At 46.7% G+C, this 20519-nt stretch overlaps 1 protein-coding gene across 13 annotated transcripts in view; it reads left to right on the top strand.

Annotated features, from left to right (window-relative positions):
• The window catches only part of SLC4A3 (solute carrier family 4 member 3), a 28694-nt gene extending 13367 nt beyond the window's left edge, over positions 1-15327 (top strand). For 7 of the 13 annotated variants that reach the window (XM_056808094.1, XM_056808092.1, XM_056808093.1 and 4 more), the window contains exons 7-23: positions 1388-1536; positions 3012-3192; positions 4806-4941; positions 5068-5251; positions 7299-7437; positions 7818-8002; positions 8651-8876; positions 9281-9502; positions 9699-9847; positions 10070-10264; positions 10710-10940; positions 11164-11253; positions 11928-12094; positions 13501-13754; positions 14030-14199; positions 14540-14713; positions 14977-15327. In XM_056808094.1, the coding sequence (XP_056664072.1) occupies positions 1388-1536; positions 3012-3192; positions 4806-4941; positions 5068-5251; positions 7299-7437; positions 7818-8002; positions 8651-8876; positions 9281-9502; positions 9699-9847; positions 10070-10264; positions 10710-10940; positions 11164-11253; positions 11928-12094; positions 13501-13754; positions 14030-14199; positions 14540-14713; positions 14977-15054 (2930 nt within the window). In that variant the 3' untranslated portion in view covers positions 15055-15327. Of the gene's footprint in view, positions 1-590; positions 998-1387; positions 1537-3011; positions 3193-4805; positions 4942-5067; positions 5252-7298; positions 7438-7817; positions 8003-8650; positions 8877-9280; positions 9503-9698; positions 9848-10069; positions 10265-10709; positions 10941-11163; positions 11254-11927; positions 12095-13500; positions 13755-14029; positions 14200-14539; positions 14714-14976 lie in introns of those variants that run through there. The other 6 variants (XM_001362103.4, XM_056808096.1, XM_016425064.2 and 3 more) reach the window with 5 other exon arrangements.
• The last annotated feature ends 5192 nt before the right edge of the window (positions 15328-20519 follow it).

Raw genomic sequence — 20519 nt, 5'->3', positions numbered from 1 at the left:
TTGCATCCTTAAATTAGCACTACGTAGATCCAAGCAATTCTTTAGACCCTTAGCATCTCTCTTAACTTTAGTTTCCTCCCCTGTAAGATGGGAATGATCCTTGTAGGACTCACTTAATTGGGTGACTGCGAAGATGGAGCAAGATGATGTTTGGAAGGCACTTTGCCAATCTGAAGGAGTGACATAAATGCTGGTTCCATGATTCTGAGGTGTAGCTCCAGCTTCACACACAGTCCTTCATCCTCTGCCGTCCTGGTGTCTCTCTTCCCTTTGCCCTTTTCTCTCCTTGGCTTCTATTGGGCCTGTGCACATTCTCTCCCTATTATCAGTAGCCTGCCTTCTGTACCACCTGTCATCGCCCATGAAGCTCCATGCCCTGGGCAAGGGCCCCACTGACCGCACCCTCCCTCCTCCCTCCCTCTCAGAGCCACGGCATGGAGGCGGGGTGTAGGGGGGGCTGCTGCTGCTGCTTTGAGCACAGACACGTCATGGAAAGTAGCCAGGGCCTGAGGACAGGGGCAGGAACAATTCGTCCGATGGCAGCAGCAGAATGGAGAGGGGAGGGGGAGAAGGGTGTGTTTAAAAGGCCCAGGTGGGGGCTGCTGGCACCAGGGAGCAGTGCTGGGAGCTGGGGGGACCCTGGCTTCATCTGCACACTAGCCTTGCCTTCTCTTCCTCCTCTTCCCATCCTCCCCAACCCCAGCTGTGGACCCTGAGTGTGAGGACTTGGTGCCAGACAGAGTGGGCATGTGGTCATCACACTGAGCTGTGCCCAATCACAAAGGGGTAATGGCGAGTATGCCGGAGGAGGCAGAGCAGAGTGGAGCTCCGAACGCTAGGACCGGGGTTAGCCTGGCTCCTCTGGAGGCTCAGGACTCCCCTCTCCAAGAATATCAGGCCTCTGAGGACTTGGAGGCATTTGTGCTGCAGTTTGAGGATTATGACCTGTGGGAGTTGATCCGGGGCCAGTTGAGCCCTTTGACTGGGGAACTGGCTTGTGAGTCACCATTCTGTCTTTTTTCTAGGTTGAGGATTTCTGAGGTAGGGGGTAGGTGGGCAGCTTGGGGGGAGGTGGGCAGTGGGCACAGGACAAGAAGGAGGCCACACAGGGTCCTGGAGATCTCCTGATACAGCCAGGGGGTCTGAGGCTGAAGGTCATTTGCTGACCTCCAATGGGTCAGCAGGGATGTGAATCCATTTTCTGGATAGACAGAGGCGAGTCTATGGAGTTGGTCTGTTCTAGACTCGGGGTACTCCTTCAGCCTGTGCATAGAGGGTAGATTTGGGGGCTACTTTGGGCAGGGCAATGAGAGTGGACTCGGCTATATCCCCAAGGATCTGATTTCTTGTTCTTTCTCCAGTCATCCACTTACCACCTTTTTCCTAGGTCATCGACTGGAGGACAACCCTGGAGTGCGGAGGCATCTGGTGAAGAAGCCTTCTCGGACCCAGGCTGGGAGGAGTAGCCCTGGAGGCTTGGCTCCTATTTTGAGGAAGAAAAAGAAAAAGAAGAAACTGGACCGGAGGCCTCATGAGGTATGGGGAACTTAGGGTAGATGGGTCTGAACTTGCTCCTTTTTTGTGTGGTCAGACCCCTTTCACTCTCCCTCTGTTTAGTCCCAGCCCATCTTTCCAGCCTCACGGCACGTTCCCCCCCTCTTTACTCTTGGGATCCAGACTGGCTCCCTCTATTCTTCACACATACTGCTCTTTTTCCTGGCGTTGTTGGCCATCTCCCATTCTGGATTGTGCGTCTCTTTCACTTCTGACTCATGGCATCCCTCTCTCTTACAAGACCACTTTCCACATGAATCCTTTCCCGACACTTCCCTCTCTCTCAGCTGCGAGGACTTTCCCTCTCAAATGACTTTATATTTAATTTCTATTTATTCTCTTGATTCCTATTCTGAATATATTTCTCTTTGCCCTTGTTGCTTCCTTTATTAGAATGAGAGCTCCTTGAGAACAGAGACTGTTAGCCTTTGTCTTTGTCCCCACAGCACTTAGCGCTGAGAGTAGGTCCCTAACTATATTGTTTGCTTCTTCCCTTCCCTCAGAATCCTGATTTTCAGAATTGGAAGGGACTTTGTAGTGCATCCAGTCCAAGTCTTACCCATCCGTCACAATGACTGGACCTTGTCTGAAGATCTTTATTGAGAGGAAAAGCCCTTCCTTTCTCCATATCCTCTCCTCAGGGCAGTGGGTAGCACAGCGACGGACACATAGTAGGCACTTAATAAATGTTTATTGATTGACTTATTGACTAACAATTCATTTTGCAATTGGATGGCACCAATTGTTTGCTTTATTTCAAGACATTTTTTTTCATTCCAACTTTCCCCTCTTGCCAAAGTTCCATTAAAAAAAAAATCCTAACCTTCTGTTTTAGAATCAAAACTGAGTGTTGATTCCAAGGCAGAAGAGTGGAAAGGGCCAGGTAATGGGGATTAAGTGACTTGTCCAGAGCCACACAGCTAGGAAGTTTCTGGGGCCAGATTTGAACCCAGGACCTCCCATTTCTGGGCTCAGTTCTCTATCCACAGAGCAATGTTCCATTTATTTATTTTATTTATTTTTAAAACCCTTACCTTCTGTCTTAGAATCAATACTGTGTATTGGTTCCAAGGTAGAAGAGTGGTAAGGGCTAGGCAATGGAGGTTAGGTGACTTGCCCAGGGTCACATAGCTAGGAAGTGCCTGAGGCCAGATTTGAACCTAGGACCTTCCTCCCTCCCATCTCTAGACCTGGCAATGTTCCATTTATAATGCTTCTCTTCCTTCCGTCTCCCTGGTGCTGACTTTGATGATCCTTCTCTCAGTTCTAGTCTCTTTGCTCTATTCATAGGAGCAGAAGGGACCTCAGAGGCCATCGTCCTCAGTCTCTCCTCATTTGATGCCCAGTGACTTGCTCAAGGTCACCTGGGCAGAGGCATCAGAGATGGGACCTGAACCCAACCCTCTGACTCCAGACCTAGGCTTCTTTCACATTGCTTCCTCTCTTTTCCTCTCCAGGTGTTTGTGGAACTGAACGAGCTCATGTTGGACAAGGCCCAGGAGCCTCAGTGGCGGGAAACAGCCCGCTGGATCAAGTTTGAGGAAGATGTGGAGGAGGAGACGGAGCGTTGGGGGAAGCCCCACGTGGCTTCGCTGTCTTTCCGTAGCCTTCTGGAGCTGAGGAAAACCATTGCCCACGGTACGGGCTCCTCAATCCCATGCCAAGTTGGGATCCCCATCATCCCTCCAATCCTCAGTGCTTTCCATCCCCCGTTTGTCTTCCTTGCATCCCTGTCTGCCCCCTCTTCATATTCGGTGGTCAGTGACCTGGAGGGATTCTGGGAGGAGATAAATGATGAGCCCCAGGCTGGATTGACATTGGGATTCTAGAATCCTTCATTTAGAACTGGAAGGGACCGGTCCAACTCCCTCATTCTCTAAAGACCCAGACAGGACAAGTTAATCTTTCCCTGGTCAAATGGTTGCAAGCAGAGCTGGGATTGAATGGAGGTCTTCCTTCTCTAGGTCTGGTCTGTCCTCACTACAACATGGTATGCCTCAGGCACAGGGTCATGTTCTTACATAAGATGATCAATCATCATTCCCAGAGCCAGTTATGTGGGCCACTCTGGCTCCGCGCCAGTGAAGACCATGGCACCATTAGAACCCTTCTTATCAATAGTAGTGCTGCTTCTGCACATTTCCACCAGATTGGCTTCTTTCTATATTTTTTCCCTCCCACAAAGTAAACACTTAATAAAAGCTTATGGATTCATTGAATTAGGTAGGATCTAGGCGGATTCCCATTTTATAGCTAAAGAAACTGAGCCTTAGATTAAATAACAGACAGGGGCTAAATATTAAATTAATGCAAGAACCAGAATTAGGATGTGGATCTCCCATCATCTAACCAAATGCTTTAATGAGAGGGCCTCCATGGCCATGGGACTATGACCAGAGTCACAGGATCACTGCCATGATGGATTGGGTTTTGGGTGGGAGGTGGGGAATGCATGTTCAAGGAAGGTTGACCTGTAGAATTGTAAGGTACTACTGTGATGTCTGTGTTTGATTCTTTCCTCTGTTTTTCATCTCTTCCCTCTCCATACTCCTGTCTAGGCTAGACCATACCCTCCATATTTCTTCTTTCTCTCCTTTATCGCAAATTGACTCTTAGGAGAGCGTCTGATAAACCAATTCATATAAAGGTGAAACCGTGCTAGATTGAGAGTTTGAGAAACTGGACTCAGGTTTTGTCTGCTCCTTGTCTTTGTGCCTGGATTTTAAATTACTTAAATTCTCTGGGCTCCACTTTCCTCATCTATTAAATGAAGAGCTTGGAATTGATGGCTTGAAGCTGTGATATTAAGAGATGCAGTCTAATGTTTGACCTCCCTCAGGAAGGATTTCTATTTTAACTAGGGTCAGAGCTTTCAGCCAAAGGAATAAAGCTCAGATGCAGACTTCAGCCAGTGGGTAGAGACTTATTTTAGAGGCTGGATTATCTTCCTTGTCTCCTTAGATTTTGCCCTTGGGTAAGGCTGACCCTTTCTCTTGAGGTGATTCTGTCTTATGCCCATGACTATAACTGCTGTATTGTAGAGAAGCTAGACTCTAGAGTGCCTGACTCAGTGATCACAGGACTGCAGGGGTCTTTAGGGATGAGAGCGTGAAGAGCTCAGCTCTAGATGCTTGTAGGGACTTCGAGGGGGTAAAGGGCTAGGATGGGTAAGAAGGGTTTCTGAGTCCGTCCCCATCTGCATTCATACTTGTCTTCCCATATCCTTCTTGCCTGACCATGTGTCTTCTCAGGGGCCACCCTCCTGGACCTAGAGCAGACCACCCTGCCTGGCATTGCACACCTCGTGGTGGAGACGATGATCATGTCAGACCAAATCCGTCCAGAGGACCGAGCAAGTGTACTGCGCACACTTTTGCTAAAACACAGGTACCAAAGACTGAGTTGAGTGTGTGTGTTGGGCAGGCACGGAACATGGTGGGGATGGATGGGTAATAGACAAGCAGAAGGGAAGGAGTCTTGTGGGATCTAACCCTTCGTGTTCTCCCTGCCCAGCCACCCTAACGATGACAAAGATGGAAGTTTTTTCCCCCGAAATCCATCAAGCTCCAGTGTGAACTCCATGCTGGGGAACCATCACTCAACTCCGGGCCATGTTCCTGATAGTGCTGTCCCCACTATAGGGGATGACCTCAGTGAACCAGCTCCGCTTTGGCCCCATGATCCTGACAGCAGAGAGGTTAGTGGTTCCCCCTCAAACTCTGATCTGTGGTGGAATCAGAGTCAAACAGAGGGATCTTCAATTCAGTTTGAATTAAAGTGTTTATTAAAATTATTATATGGAAGATAGAGTCACTGATCTCACAGTACTCGTTTTCTGCTTGGGTAGATGAGATAATGAGGCAGCTAGGTGGCACACAGTGGATAGAATACTGAATTTGGAGTCAGGAAATCATCTTCCCAAGTTCATATCCAGCCTCAGACACTTAACTAGCTCTAGGACCCTGGGCAAGTTCAATGAACCCTGTTTGTCTCAGTTTCCCCATCTGCCAATGAGTTGGAGAAAGAATTGGTGCAGCACTCCAGTATCTTTGCCAAAAAAATCCAAATGGGGTCACAATGAATCAGACACGACTGAAAATGACTGAATGACAATGACAAGAGATAATTCATGAAATGGTTAAATGATAAAATGAGACAGCTTATGATTTTCAAAATGAGAAATGTGGAATCAGGCCCGCTAAAGGGTGAAAAAACCACCACGTTACCCATCGTTATCATGCAATAATTCACTGATCATCTAAAGACCCTCTACACTGATTATCTCTGGGACATTTCAGGTGCATCACCAGGTTGGCCCATAGAGGTGATGAAATTTTTCGGCCTCAGCAATGTTTGAAAGCCATCTGTTGAGTCAAAGAGAGGAAGCAATCTTCCCCAGTGAGGGTCTACACCCATTGACGAAATCTTGAATCATTTCTCAGTTTTACAGAGGAGAGCATTGAAACCCAGGGAAGGAAGCAAAGGGACTGCCTGAATCCACATGATTACCAAAAGGGAGAGCCTTCCTTGATCTAGCCCCTTCAGGTTGGCAATTTGCTTTCCTCACGACAGCTCCCATAAATAACAAGCAAGGCACTATTTTTTGTTTTCCAAATGAGGAAGCTGAATGTGCCTCCAGAGAGCTGAGGTGGTTGGCCTCAGATCACATCGCTAGTACGTGTCAAATCTTTGACTTGAACTCCAATTTTCTGACGCCTAGTCCTATGCTTTTCCTGTTATGCCATATGGTTGTTTTTGTCTCTTAGACTGCATCCTGAGCAGTAGGATGATTGAATGTCAAACTCAAAGAGACATTAGTGGTTATTTAATCCAACGCCCAAATTAAAAAGAAACAAACTCATGTGGAAGGGCTTTGGAGTTGACCACACTCACTCATATTCTAAGTGGGAAGCCCACCCTTCAGCCCGCCATATTTCTTCTCATCATCCTGGCTTCTAAGATAATCCAAGGATATGTTGAATATTTCTTTTTTTGATGACCCAAATTATAACCTCTTTTTCATTAATTAACCAGTTACCTCAGAGTTCCCAACTGCTTTATTAAATATGATTCATTTAATAAACAGGAGAAATATTTTTATCTCTCTACTAGGATCACTAATGTTTTAGGCTTAAACAAACATCACTTACTGGCTGTATACAATTTATTCCCAGAACTAACTAATAATAACATGAAGATATGAATATTTATTTACAATATTTTAACTTCAAGAAAGGTCACTGCTGTATTTAATTCAACCGTCATGTCAGCTCTTGACTTCTTCAACCCCATCATTTTACAGATTATAAAATCGAAGGCTAGAGAGGCTGTGATTTGTCTTCAGTCATACAGATAATAAATATCAAAACTGGTCTTTTAACTCTGAAATCAGTTTGCTTTTTTTAACCCCTTACCTTCTGTATTAGAACCAGTATTGTGTTCCAAGACATAAGAGAGGTTAGGGTTAGGCAACTTGCCCAGAGTCACACAGGTAAGAAGTGCCTGATTCTGGATTTGAACCCAGGACAGCTTGGCTCTCAATCTTCTGAACCACCTAGCTGCCCCCTTAAATGAGTACACTCATCTATACCACAAGGAGTATACAGTCAATCCCTCAATCAGGCATTTATTAAATAACTGCTATGTGCCAGGTATTCTTCTAGGCACTGGGCATTCTCCTCCATTGGAGAGTTCCTTGACCCGGGGAGTGGGTTAAGAGGCATAATCAGATATCATGATCCTAGGTTTGGGTCCCAGCCCCAATCTCAGCTCTGTATCCTCAGAAGCCCTTGCACATGCCTGGGGGGGATGGCCACCGAGGGAAAAGCCTGAAGCTGATGGAGAAGATCCCTGAGGATGCCGAAGCCACTGTTGTGCTTGTGGGTGAGACGGGATAAAAGAGAGTAGGGAAGCAGGAAAGATGGGAGCCAAGGGAGGGAGCTATGATCCCTGCATTCATTCCAAGGCTTTGGCTTTCTAGTTCTCACCAGTGAGGGTGCCCCCTTCCCTTCTCCACTCTGTGCTGTAACCCAAGCTCATGGCTCCATCTTTGAATTAATACCATTGGCCCTGGGCTCCCCTGTCTACTTGGATCTCTCTCCCTCATGCCTTAGTCCAGTCCTCTCCTCTGTCCTTCCCAGGGCAGCACACCCTGAGTCCTTGACCCTTCTTGGTCTAATATCCCTCCAGCTTCACCCCACTTATTCTTTTTCCTGTGCCCAGCATCCCATGCCCCATAGGCTGCCTCTCTCCCTGCCCCCTAGGCTGTGTCCCTTTTTTGGAGCAGCCTGCTGCGGCTTTTGTTCGGTTGAATGAGGCTGTGCTCCTGGAATCTGTGCTTGAAGTTCCCGTGCCGGTCCGTTTCCTCTTTGTGATGCTGGGGCCCAGAGAGACCAGGACTGATTACCATGAGTTGGGTCGCTCCATCGCTACTCTCATGTCTGACAAGGTCAGGACCCTCTGCCAAATCCTTCCTGTGTCCAGGCTCCCTCATTTCTCCCTTTAAGCTCCACCAGATAAGGTGGGCTTAACCAGATGTGTCACACCCATAGCCTGTGTCATGTGGTCCACAAAACTCCCAAATGCACACTCCAGACCAAAATGTAATTGGGAGACATCTAACAAGATAAAAATACAATAAAATATAATGAACAGAAATGCATAGTTTTCTAAGTCAAAATGTGGCCTGCAGGGATCCTTAGTGACCTTCATTTCTATTTGGGCTCATCTCCATTGGCTTGTCCAATGGCATGACCACTAGGATCTGTTGGGCGCCATTAGCGAGTTCTTGGATGGCAGCATTGTAATCCTGACATTTTACAATTCATCCTCCAGGGCTGAAGTTTTTAGGGGGTTGCAAAGTTATGATGACTCATCATTGTCAAGCCCTCTTGGTCCCTGGTTCTTGATTTGTCCTAGACTCTTTCCCCCCCTCAAAGACACTCCTGTAACTTCTCCAGTGTCTGTTGGAGGGTAGCTCTCTATGAGTGATGGAGGCCACTTCAGGACCTGGGCTGGAAGCAGGTGCACTTGGCTGTGGATGAACGGACTGGTTCCTAGAAGCCATTTGAGTGGGTCCTGTTCTTCCATCCCAAAGCTGTTCCATGAGGCTGCGTACCAGGCAGATGACCGCCAGGATCTGCTGTGTGCCATCAGTGAGTTCTTGGATGGCAGCATTGTGATCCCACCATCTGAGGTGGAGGGTCGTGATCTACTGCGGTCAGTGGCCGCCTTCCAGCGGGAGCTGCTCAGGAAGCGGAGGGAGCGGGAGCAGAACAAGGTCCAGCTGGCCCCCCGGAGTGAGACCACTGTTTCAGGAAAAGGTCAGAGCTTTGGCCCAGACTCCTAAGTCCCAGTCCTGAGGCACTGTCTTTGGTGGACCCCATCCCTAACTCCTTGGACCCTGCTGCAATGATGAGTAAAATCCCAGGGATCATAACATGTTTGAGCTTGAAAGAGACTTAAGAGACCAAAATGATAAGATTTTGGGGTTTAAAAGGGACCTTATAAGTTCATTTGGCAGGATGATGCCCAGAGGGAGATGGGGGAGGATTTCATTGGGGGGTGTGAATCCAAGATTTGTACCTCATTTCTCTGGTTACCAATGCAACATTCTTGTTCTTGGGACTTCAAAAGTCCTGTCCCTAGGCTGTCAGTGCTGGCACCAGAGTGGGCAGACAGATGGGGTGGGCATGTTGGCAAGGTTTGTGATCCTTTGTCCCCTTAGATCTGTCCACATCAGGGTCAGGAGTCTCTGAGGGGAGCCCAGAGGATGACCCTCTTCAGCGGACAGGCAGCTTGTTTGGGGGACTTATTCAAGATGTGAAGCGTCGCTACCCACTCTATGTCAGTGACCTGATAGATGCGCTGGACTCTCAGTGCTTGGCTGCTGTGCTTTTTATCTACTTTGCAGCCCTGAGCCCGGCTATCACCTTTGGAGGACTGCTGGGTGAGGAGGCCTGGAGGGCTATGGGGATGGCTACTGCCTTGGGGTGGGGAAGGGCACTCCAGGACTCATCCTTGGGCCCCCAGCCTCTACTGCTATGAGCCCAAGAAGTTGATGGGGAAAAGGGGTAGAATGAGTGGGGGGAGTTTGGGGATGCAGGGCAGGCCTGGATGCCTCACTAACCCCTGCCCAACCCTAGGGGAGAAGACTGAAGGGCTGATAGGGGTGTCAGAGATGATCGTCTCCACTTCTATCATCGGTGTCATTTTCTCCCTGCTGGCTGCCCAGCCGCTGCTTGTGGTGGGCTTCTCAGGGCCATTGCTCGTTTTTGAGGAAGCCTTCTTCAAGGTGACATCCCTATTGCCCCACCATCTCCCCACAGTCTGTCCATGCTCCCTGCCCTTGATGGCCATCTACATTCCCCCTTCCTGTTCTTGGTTTCCATGATCACCTCATCCTTTGCCCTCTTCCTCCATCCTTGGAGCCTTCCGTCCCACCCTCTCTCCAGTCCTGCCAGGTACTACCTGATGGGCCACAGGTGGGTAACCTTGGTCCTCCACACGCTCCTAGTTCTGCCATGCTCAGGACCTGGAGTACCTCACAAGCCGGGTTTGGGTTGGCTTCTGGCTCATCGTCTTTGTGGTTTCACTGGTGGCCATCGAGGGCAGCTTTCTCGTCCGATACATCTCGCTCTTCACCCAGGAGATCTTTGCCTTTCTCATCTCCCTCATCTTCATCTATGAGACTTTCTACAAGCTCTATAAGGTAGAGAGCTGGCAAGGTCTGGTGAGGGGTGGGGGAGAAGGAATAAGGGGTGAGTGAATGTAGAGGAGATCTGGAAACCCTGGGAAGGAAGCTTGGTGAGAGGTGGCCTCAGGGATTGGGCAGGGAGCTAATTTGCAGGATGCAAGAGGGCCTGGGGGGAAGGATGGAACCTACAGGTTAGCTATGGGGTAATATCTGCATCATATACACAGTGTGTCAGAGACTTCATAGGAAGGGTGCAAGCTTTCTGATGGGAGCTTGCCTTTACAGGTGCATGTCAACAGATTGCTTGTCACCTTCCCTTGTGTGGTTATTGATGGGTGGGTGGCACCACTTTTGCTTGAAAAGGCTTCGGTGTTGCAGAGAGTTATATTTGGGGGAGGTGTTAATGTCACTTGTGTGCACTAGTGTATGACAGAGGTGCGTGGCCTTTTCAACTGCACAGGTGTTTACTGAACATCCCTTACTGCCCTTTTACCCTTCGGACTCAGCATTGGAAAGGCCAATAGGATCCGACCTAGACCTGAATTCAAGTGCACTGCCTACCACAGAGGGCCCACCAGGGCCACGGAAGCAGCCCAATACAGCACTGCTTTCCCTCATCCTTATGCTTGGGACCTTTCTTCTTGCCTTCTTCCTACGGAAATTCAGGAACAGTCGCTTTCTGGGGGGAAAGGTGGGGGTTGGATCCAGGTGATCTGGGTCTAGGGGCTTTGAGGAGAGGGAGACCTTAGTCTTCCAGACAGTGGTGGGAGGGCTAGGCTTCCTTGGGTCTTCTCTTTGGTGGGCACAACCCCAGGACATGTGGGCTAAGCTCTAGCTAGCTCAATGTCCTCTTTTTCAAAGTGTGTCTGACATGGGCGCTCTTTTTCCTTCTGGTTCTTCCCTTCTTCCACAAGGCACGCCGAATTATTGGGGACTTTGGGATTCCAATCTCCATTCTGGTGATGGTTTTGGTGGATTATTCTATCATTGACACCTATACTCAGGTGAGGAAACCTTGCGATCTCTTGCCTTTTCTATGCCCAGCTCCCTTCTTACCCCAGAGGCTATTTTTTAAAATCTCCAACTTAATTCCACTCAACAATAGCTAGTTGTAATACAATGTGCTAGACATCCATGATACCTGAAAAGCCAAGTTGACCATTCTTTTCCTTCTAATGTTAAGGGTGAATGAACTGTCAATGATCACACAGGTGTGGTTTAAGTTGAGGTCTGCCAAATTGGGAACTCCTAAAGTGTGCAAGTTTCCCATTTCTTGCATTCTTGTACCCCCTTCCTTTCCAGATATTTTGTCATCCACCAGAAGGACCAGCCAAGCTTTAGCCCTGAGCCAGCTCATGATGATCTGCTTTGTAGCTGAGAGTTGGGGAGGTTGTGGGGTGGTGGTGGTTTGATATCTTGGAAGACCAGATGGAGGTGAAGTCACCACAAGAATGATGATGGGAGAATTAGACCTTTGGAACATTGAGAGAGAAAGAAGGGGGTTTCAGGATGACTTTACCCTTCTTCTAGCTTGGTGTAGAATTCTCTATTGGCCCTAAGACTATTGATCTTTAAGGGGATGATTGCTCTGATAAACTTAGAGTAGATGCTTGCACAGGGTATCAGTGAGGGGTTGGAGAGTCTTGTACCATAAACCTTGATCCTTCCAATCCCACAGAGGCTGACTGTACCCACGGGGCTCTCCGTGACATCCCCTGATAAGCGCAGTTGGTTCATTCCACCCCTGGGAAGCACTCGACCTTTCCCACCTTGGATGATGGTGGCAGCATCTATCCCAGCTCTCCTTGTCCTCATTCTTATCTTCATGGAGACACAGATCACTGCGTGAGGGGGAAGGGAGAGGGGAATTTGGGTTAGAGGGACCTAGGGTTGAAGCTGGAGACCATTAAGTAGTTTAAATAGAGTGAGAGTCTGGGTTTGGGTTTAGGTTTAGGGTTGAGATTTAGACTCAGTGGTGGAGTTGGGACTTGGTGGGAGAGGGTTGATCTTTGACATAGAGCTTGGGAAGGGACTAGCAGGAGGTGAGAGGAATGAAGGCCTAGGAAAGAGGATGTAAACAGATTATTTGGAATTGGGGGATACAAAGAGGCATTGATAGCAGTTTCCCCTGATTGTTTGGGGTTCTAAACTAGGATATTAGAATCATGGGATTATTATCTATTTAGAGCCTTTTAGGTCATCTAATCCAACTCTCTTATTTTACAAATAATGGAACAAAGTAAACAAATTAGATGACTTGCCTAAGGTCATACAGGTAGTAAGTGGCAGAAACAGAATTGAATGACCCCAATCCATCCATTTATCTATCTATCTACACATATACACATATATGTACACACATATACACATACATGTATATTTATATATGTGCATATGTTTCACACATACATTTTAAATTTATTTTTGGCTAAGTATCTGTATTCCTCTTAATGTACTACAAATGCCTGTGGTTTATCCATTTGTCTTAGATTTTTTTCTCCCAAACACCTAACCTACCTTTGGTCATAGAATCATTACTGTGCATTGGTTCCAAGGCAGAAGAGTGGTAAAAGGCTAAGCATTGGGGGTTAAGTGACTTGCCCAAAGTCTCTCATAGCTAGGAAGTTCCTGAGACCAGATTTGAACCCAGGACTTTCTGTCTTTAAGCCTTTACCTCAAAGCCCCATAGCCATCTAGCTGCACTCCCCCATCTTAGACTTTTATTGAATATTATATGTATTTGAATTGGCAAGAACATTTATCATGCCCTGCCACAAATTAAGATCATTGTACATGGTTTTGGGAGAGATTCAAAGCTGAGATAAGAAATAGCCCTTCTCCTTGTGCTCACAATCTTGTGGGGGACGTATGAGTCATAAACAACTGTAGTCTTTGAGTACCCAAGAAAGTTCTAAGATCTCTATCTGAGGTCCAAAGGGTTCAAGAAAAGCCACCACCAACTCAGGATTGAGGAGAAACTTCCTGAAGAGGTAGCATTTGAATTGGGCTTTAAAGAATGAGATTGGGGTTATGGGATTGTGGCATCATTTCCTGGGCACAGGGACCAGTCTGAGCAAAGACCCAGAGCTGAGAAAGCAGGGGAGCTGAGCAGACTTAAAGATGAGAGGATCATTCTCAGCATCTGAGAAACAAAAATGGCTGTTTCTCCTGAAACCTCTGATACTCATGTCTTTCTTACCTTATCCTGTCCCCCATGTTCCATCTGCCCCACTACCCCCAACCCCTGGCAGGCTCATTGTCAGCCAGAAGGCTCGTCGGCTGGTCAAGGGTTCAGGCTTCCACCTAGACCTGTTGCTGATTGGCTCTCTGGGGGGTCTCTGTGGGCTCTTTGGGATGCCCTGGCTCACAGCTACCACTGTCCGATCCGTCACCCATGTTAATGCACTGTCTGTTATGCGCACGGCCATTGCACCTGGAGAGAAGCCCCAGATCAAGAAGGTCAGGGAGCAGCGGGTCACAGGATTGCTCATTTCCTGCCTTGTGGGTGAGAGTTTCTCCCTCTCAGCCCCTGTGGGTCTTTGGTCTCTCAAATAGCCCCTATGTTTTGGACTTCCAAATCCACCTACCTTGGGTCCTTCATTCTGCTTCTCAACCCTTCTTATGGATCTCCAAGCTCATTGTTCCCACATCTTTCCCTGACTCCCCAACTTTGTCCCCTAAAATCTGTACAGTCACTGCATTTTCCCTGCCCAGCCTATGTATCATTATGGGGCCACACTGAGTAGTAAGTGTGGGTCAGTGTGCCCTCCTCTCCTATAGGCCTCTCCATTGTGATGGGGCCAATGCTTCGTCGGATCCCACTGGCAGTACTGTTTGGAATTTTCCTGTACATGGGGGTCACCTCTCTGATTGGGATACAGCTCTCACAGCGCCTTCTGCTCCTTCTGATGCCTGCAAAACACCATCCTGATGAGCCCTATGTGACCAAGGTGCAAGATGCTGGAGGGAGCAGAAGGGTTGGGAAGGGAGGTCTGGGCCAGAGATAAGAGGTCAGGGGCTAGTGGATCTATATATAATTCATATTATCAGATTCTTTACAATTAACAAATACTTATTAAATACTTGACCTGGCCCAGGACCATGCTCCAGGCATTATAGGGGCAAATACAAAAGTGAGGTCATCTTTGCCTTCAAAGAGCTTATATCCTGTTAATAGAGGTAAGGGATAGGTCTGGAGACAGTTGTCCCCAAGGAATGCCATGTAACCAAGACTTGGGCTAATGGCAAAGTCCTAATGCCTCCCTCTATTCCCACTTTGCCATCCCAAAGGTAAAGACTTGGCGGATGCATCTCTTCACCTGTATCCAGCTGGGTTGCATTGCAGTGCTCTGGGTGGTCAAGTCCACAGCTGCCTCCCTCGCCTTCCCTTTTCTGCTGTTGCTCACGGTACCACTGAGGCGTTGCCTGCTGCCTCGAATCTTTAAGGAGAGGGAACTGCAGGCGGTGAGAATATGGAAAAAAGCTGAAGCTGTGTTAGGTTGTAGGGAACCAGGCACCATGGACAGGGGCATCGGGTGTTGTCCTCTGGAGGGTTAGGGAGGTGGAAGAGAAGGTTGGTGAGGAAATTTGGGAGAACTAGAGAGCACTGTAGGCAGTGAGACCAGGGTAGGGGGAACAGGAGGCTGTAGATGGTGGCATCATGGGGGTAGTTGGAGAATGATGAATTTTGTCTGCCTCTTTTTTTCTTATTCCTTCCTGTCGAACAGTTGGACTCCGTAGAAGCCGAACCCAACTTTGATGAAGATGGGCAGGATGAATATAATGAGCTCCACATGCCGGTGTAAAAACTGGAGAAGAGGTCCCTCAGAGACCATTGGGATGAGGGGGATACGTAGTAGTTCCCCCCAGCCTAGAGATAGGCTCTGAGCAAGAACCCAATCCCACAGCTGATGAAGCATCTTATTACTCAGAGATGTGCCTGGCACTAATACCAACCCTCACAGCGGAGTGACCTTCCTGATTTCCACCCAGGACTCTGGTCCTTCATCTCCCATGCCCCCAGTACAGATCTTCATCCCAATTCAGCTTTGACCTCATTACAATCAGAGAACGTCTCACCTTCTGTCTGACTTGTTTCCTCTGTTGTATCTTTCATTTCCTGCATATATGAAGCTTCCTTCTGATAATACTTCCCCAGATCCCATTTTCAGGGTGACTAAAGTTGATAAAGGTTCTGAGTCAGAGAATCTCAGGGCCTAGAGCTGTGTTTGCAAACCTATGGCATGTGTGCTGGAAGGGGCTGCTCCCTTTTCCCACACACTTCTGAGGACATTTCTCACTTCACCCTCCCCTTTGCCCAAAAGTCTAATGGGAGCACTTCCTCCCTCCCCTGTATGGGGTAAGGAGGAGTGGGGACTCACTTGCAGCATGAGGGTGCAGTTTGGGCACTCGATCTCTAAAATGTTCACCATCACTAGCTTAGAGGTTCTGCATTTAAAAGAGGTAAGATGAGGGTACTTAGGATACATTTCCTCCAGGTACTGGCTATCTTCAGCTCACGTCCTCCTTTAGCTCACAAAGATCAAACCTACTCTGAGGATGTTGCCCTATTCCCAACCCCAACATATAGGAGTTTCTCTAGGAGAGCTATCAAAACCTAGTCCATTCCTACATCTGCAGCTGTTGAAGGGAATAAAGCCAAGTCTGTGGCTACTCTGAAACCACCTTTTGCCCCCCTCTTTGAGTCTCCTTCAATGATTGTACCTTGTTTCACACGTAGCAGTTTAGGGATTGAGGGAAACTGATGATAAAATCTGCTGGCAGTGCCTGAGAACCTGATCATGTCAATGAAAACAAGCCACTCAGTAATGAAATCTTAGGGAGGGACGTGAAGGTGGTGAGGAATCAGAGGAAATAGTGGAACCAGTATTGCAACTCAGTACCATCTGCTCTTAGGATTTTGGTGATCTCTCTTCTTTCTATCTCTTGCCTGTCTCTCCTCTCACTTCTCTCTACGTTGACTCTTAGTATTCCCTTAGCAAAATAAGCTGGCTCTTGGCTTCCAAGTCCATCAGCAAAGGCAGATTAATGAGGGTATTCCATACTAGGGCATTGGTCATCCAACTCAATTTTCCTTTAGTTCTAGACATAGAAAAGGCTCATTAAAGTTTTTTTTTAGTAAAAAATGAAACAGGGACAGACAAGTTGCACAATATAGGGGAGTAGGATACCTTAGTTTTTATCATTAGCTCTGAGACTTTGTCACTATGTCTTTTCTTTTTTATGTAAACTATGGAGTCGGGACTAGTTGATCTCAGGTGCTTTTTAACTCCAAGCCAGGACAAAACAAATACAAAAAAAGTACAAATTTAATTAAATAGCCATTGTATGAGGCCACTATGGGGGATACAATTAGTTTGATCATTTGATTCTGCCTTCAAGAAGCACAACCCATTAGGAAGATAAGACAGATACATGAAAAAACCATTAAAATAGAATGTGATATGATATAGGAGGGTTACAGAGTACTTCAAGAGTAGAAAGGAAGGGAAGAATGTTTTTGGTGGGGGATTGGATGGAGTTTGGGGTATTTCAGGCAGGGGGATCTGTGAACAAAGCAAGAGGGTGTAAATTAAGGAAAGCAGGAAAAGGAACTAGAAAAAGGTAAACTGGAACCAGATTAGAGAAGGCCTATTGAATACTGGGTCAAAGTGGTTGGAATTTATTCTGAAGGCAATAGGGAGCCACTAAAATGTGGCTAGTTGAGTGCTGCCATCCTTTGTGCTGTAAGAAAAGGATTTGTCTTTAATATGTAGGTTGGTTTAGAAAGAGGTGAGAATGAAGGCAAAGAGTCCAGCTGGGAAGCTATTGCAATACTTTCTGTGAAGGGTAATAAGAGTCTGAATGAAAAGAAATGGAATATTTAGAATAAATGGAATATAAATGGAAAATAATAGATGTATATTTGAAAAATGTCAGATGAGTGAGATGGGTTAGAAGGCATGGTGTGGATACATCAAGGGAGAGGGAAGGATCAGATTCCAGGGATTAGGAGGAGCCTGAGGTTTTATGTCTGGGAAAATGGAGTTGGTGTTACCAAGGATGAGGGAAGACTGAAGGAGGATCAGGGATGTGTGTATGTGTGTGTGAAGATAAGTTCAGTTTGGTATGCTAAAGATGTCAGCTTAAGCCCTGGGCACATTTGAGGTAGCAGCACTTCTCTGTCTGGCTGTAGCTCCCCATAGCTACTTTTGAACCCACTTCTTTGTCCTGTAGTATCTATTGGGGGGACTTTGGATCCCAAGTTGTTTTGTTGGGCATGTGAAGCCCCCCTTCCATTCCTTCCTCTAAAAGAGAACTGCTAGCCAAAGCTTGGGTCACTGCTTTAAAGTCTGGGGAAATAATATAAATATCTCCTAAGTGGCTGCTCCCAAATGAAAAAGATGTGTTACCTATAACATTTAGTTGACCAGCCAGGTGGTGCAGTGCATAGAGAGCTGAGTCCAGACTCAGGAAAACCTGAGTTCAAATTTGAGCTTGGACACAGCTTTGTGACTCTGGGCAAGTCACTTAACCACTGCCTTAGTTTCTTCAATTATAAAATGGGTATGATAATAGCACCTGCCTTGAAGGGTTGTTGTAAGGACCAAATTAAATAATATCTGTAAAGAGTATTTGGAACAATGCTTGATACATAGCTGCTGTATAAATGCTTATTCCCTTATTCCCCTTAGGGTATCTGTCTATCAGGGTTCTGATCCATTATCAGCTCCACATAGCTTTTCTTGGGTCATTCTAAAGAGCACAAGGAGGTAGTCTTACATAGGTTCTGGCCCCTGATCCTTTTAGAGACAATCTTCTGTCCCAGAATCTATAGACTTTCTAGACTCAGGACTAGAACTTGAGCTGGTGGCCTCTGGGAATGATGGAATTTAGTTACATCTGTGTGTTCCTGGTTCTTATGAGACTTCTAAAGAAGTAAGGGTTAGGGGTGAAGTGAAGGAAGCGATGCCTTAACTATTCTCCCACTGACTACATTCTGGTTATCCTCTGAGGTGGAGAAGGGATGGGTGGGGCATCATAAAATATAGAATTGAAAGTGACTCCAGAAATCATCTGGTACAGGAAAGAATTCTGATTCTATAGTCAGATGATCTGGGCTCAAATCTTGCCCAAATCTTAGTGTCACCTTAGGGCAAATCACATAACTTAAGTGAGCCTCAATTTTCTCATCTTTAAAGTGAAGGAGCTGAAGGTGAAGTGAGGTGCTTTGAAGTATCCATATGTAAATATATGATCTATCTATATATAAAACCTATATATACATGTATTATATGAGATTAAAATATATAAATGTATATTATACATGCACATAGATACATATTTATACATACATACATAAATATAAATCTATTCTCATTTATTTTTCACAACATTGAGTGGTAAGTGCTATTTATTACCCCCATTTTACAGATGAGGAAACAGCCTGAGAGTAGTGAAGTGACTTGTCCAGGATTATATAGGTAAGTCTGAGACAATATTTAAAGTCATTCCGCCCCTCAAATTCAAGATCAGCTCTTGGCTGTCTATTCAATGGCCTCTAAGGACCCTTCCAGCTTTAAATCTATTATCTATGAACTTCGTTTTACATAGGGGGAAACAGGCTTAGAGATAGAGAAATGATTGATTTAAGGTCACTCTAGTAGTAAGTAGGAGAGTTGGGATTGGATCCCAGACTCAGTGGATTCCAAACACTGGTATGAGGAAGGATGAATGCTGGCTAGGGTCTTAATTGGGTCAGGAAGCCCACAGGACTGCCTGGGCATTATAAGTCTCTGGTCATTTAATCTTGAGGGATTGAAGAAGACCTTGAGGGTAATGGGAGTTAGGGATGTTGTGCGTGTGTGTGTGGGTTGATTATCAGGGATGGTAAGACTCCATCAGTGGCTAGGTGCTCTCTTGTTTTGGTGGGAGTTTAATTTATCATCCAGGTGTTTCCGAGGTGAGGTACTGAGCATCTTTAAACACTCCAGGCACCTTAGAGCTAGGATACCCCGGATTTTTTCCTGGCTCCCTCGGGGCACGCCCCAGACTGGGGACGTGAAACTCCGCCATCCTTGCTTTTGCCCTGAACTACCTTGGGATGCAGGCGTCACGGAGGTCGGAAACGGGAGCTGGGTTATGTCAACGTTGCCAGGCAACAAGTGGTCTGGGATTTGTGCTGACGCCAGCAACCGATGCCCTCGTGTGGCCTCGAGTGAAAGCAGCAGATTCTGCTGGAGCGACACTGCCATCTAGTGGCCATATTGCAGATAGGTCTCTTACTGCTCTGTGGTCCTCACTTTGGGGCAAGGGAAAGAAAATGTAGATTCTTCAGTACCCGGCTCCTTCTTCTTCCTTGGCCCATAGCCCCTTCGCGATGAAGAGAGCCTGTCTGATCATCTCTCACACCTTAGGAAGAATTAGCTTAAAGCATTTTCTGCAGCACAAGATTTAATTTGGAAAAGGTCATCTACTTCAACCCCTTTCTTTTTACATCATTTTACACATGGGGAAACTGAGGCCCACAGAAATGAAGTGATGTGCTTAGTTAGGCTCAATGAACACATTCTCTGTGTCAAGAACTGTTCTAAATGCTGGGGATAGAAAGAAAGACAAGGAACTCCTACCCTAATGGGGCATCTGCATGTTAAGAAATAGGTTGGTATGATGGGGTATGATTGATATGCTATCATTAAAGATATATTCTAGTGGGGATGATAAAATTATGCAAGTGAAAGAACCTCTCCACAAGGTAAGGAAGTAAGAAGGGTAACAAAATTCAGTGGGTCAGCTTAAAGGGGAAGAAGTGTGAAGAGAAAATGGCCGGAGGAGGTTAGACAGTGGGAAAGATGAGCTGAATTGGCTGGGGAGGGTTAGAATCAAGACTTTCCCTGGGTGCCTTCAGATGTTCTGAGAGTCCATCCCCAGTAAGGAGATTTTAGGGTCTGAGCCCTTCTAATTTAGTTGGGATCCCCTCTGACTTCTCTTCAGGGCTGGAACTTATTCCTTCTCTGATGGAAAACAAGATCCAGACTCCTGAGATCTAGATTGAAATGAAAGGGTTGGGAAAAGCCCCTGTCCAGCTGGTCCCAGAAACAATTAACTGAAGCCCTTGTTAAATGATGTGCCAGGCACAGATAATTGAAAACTAATGAGGTGATAAAGACTTATAAGTGTTTGAGCAAGAGAACCCACTCACCATCATTGTCAGTGAGCAGAACAGGTTTGAATGAATGAACCCCAAATGGCTCAGCTGGGAGGAACAGCA

This window comes from Monodelphis domestica, chromosome 8, assembly GCF_027887165.1.
Source record: "Monodelphis domestica isolate mMonDom1 chromosome 8, mMonDom1.pri, whole genome shotgun sequence".
NCBI classification, from domain to species: Eukaryota; Metazoa; Chordata; class Mammalia; order Didelphimorphia; family Didelphidae; genus Monodelphis; species Monodelphis domestica.
The sequence above is the reverse complement of the archived record's forward strand: the minus strand, read 5'-3'. Positions and strand labels throughout refer to the sequence as shown.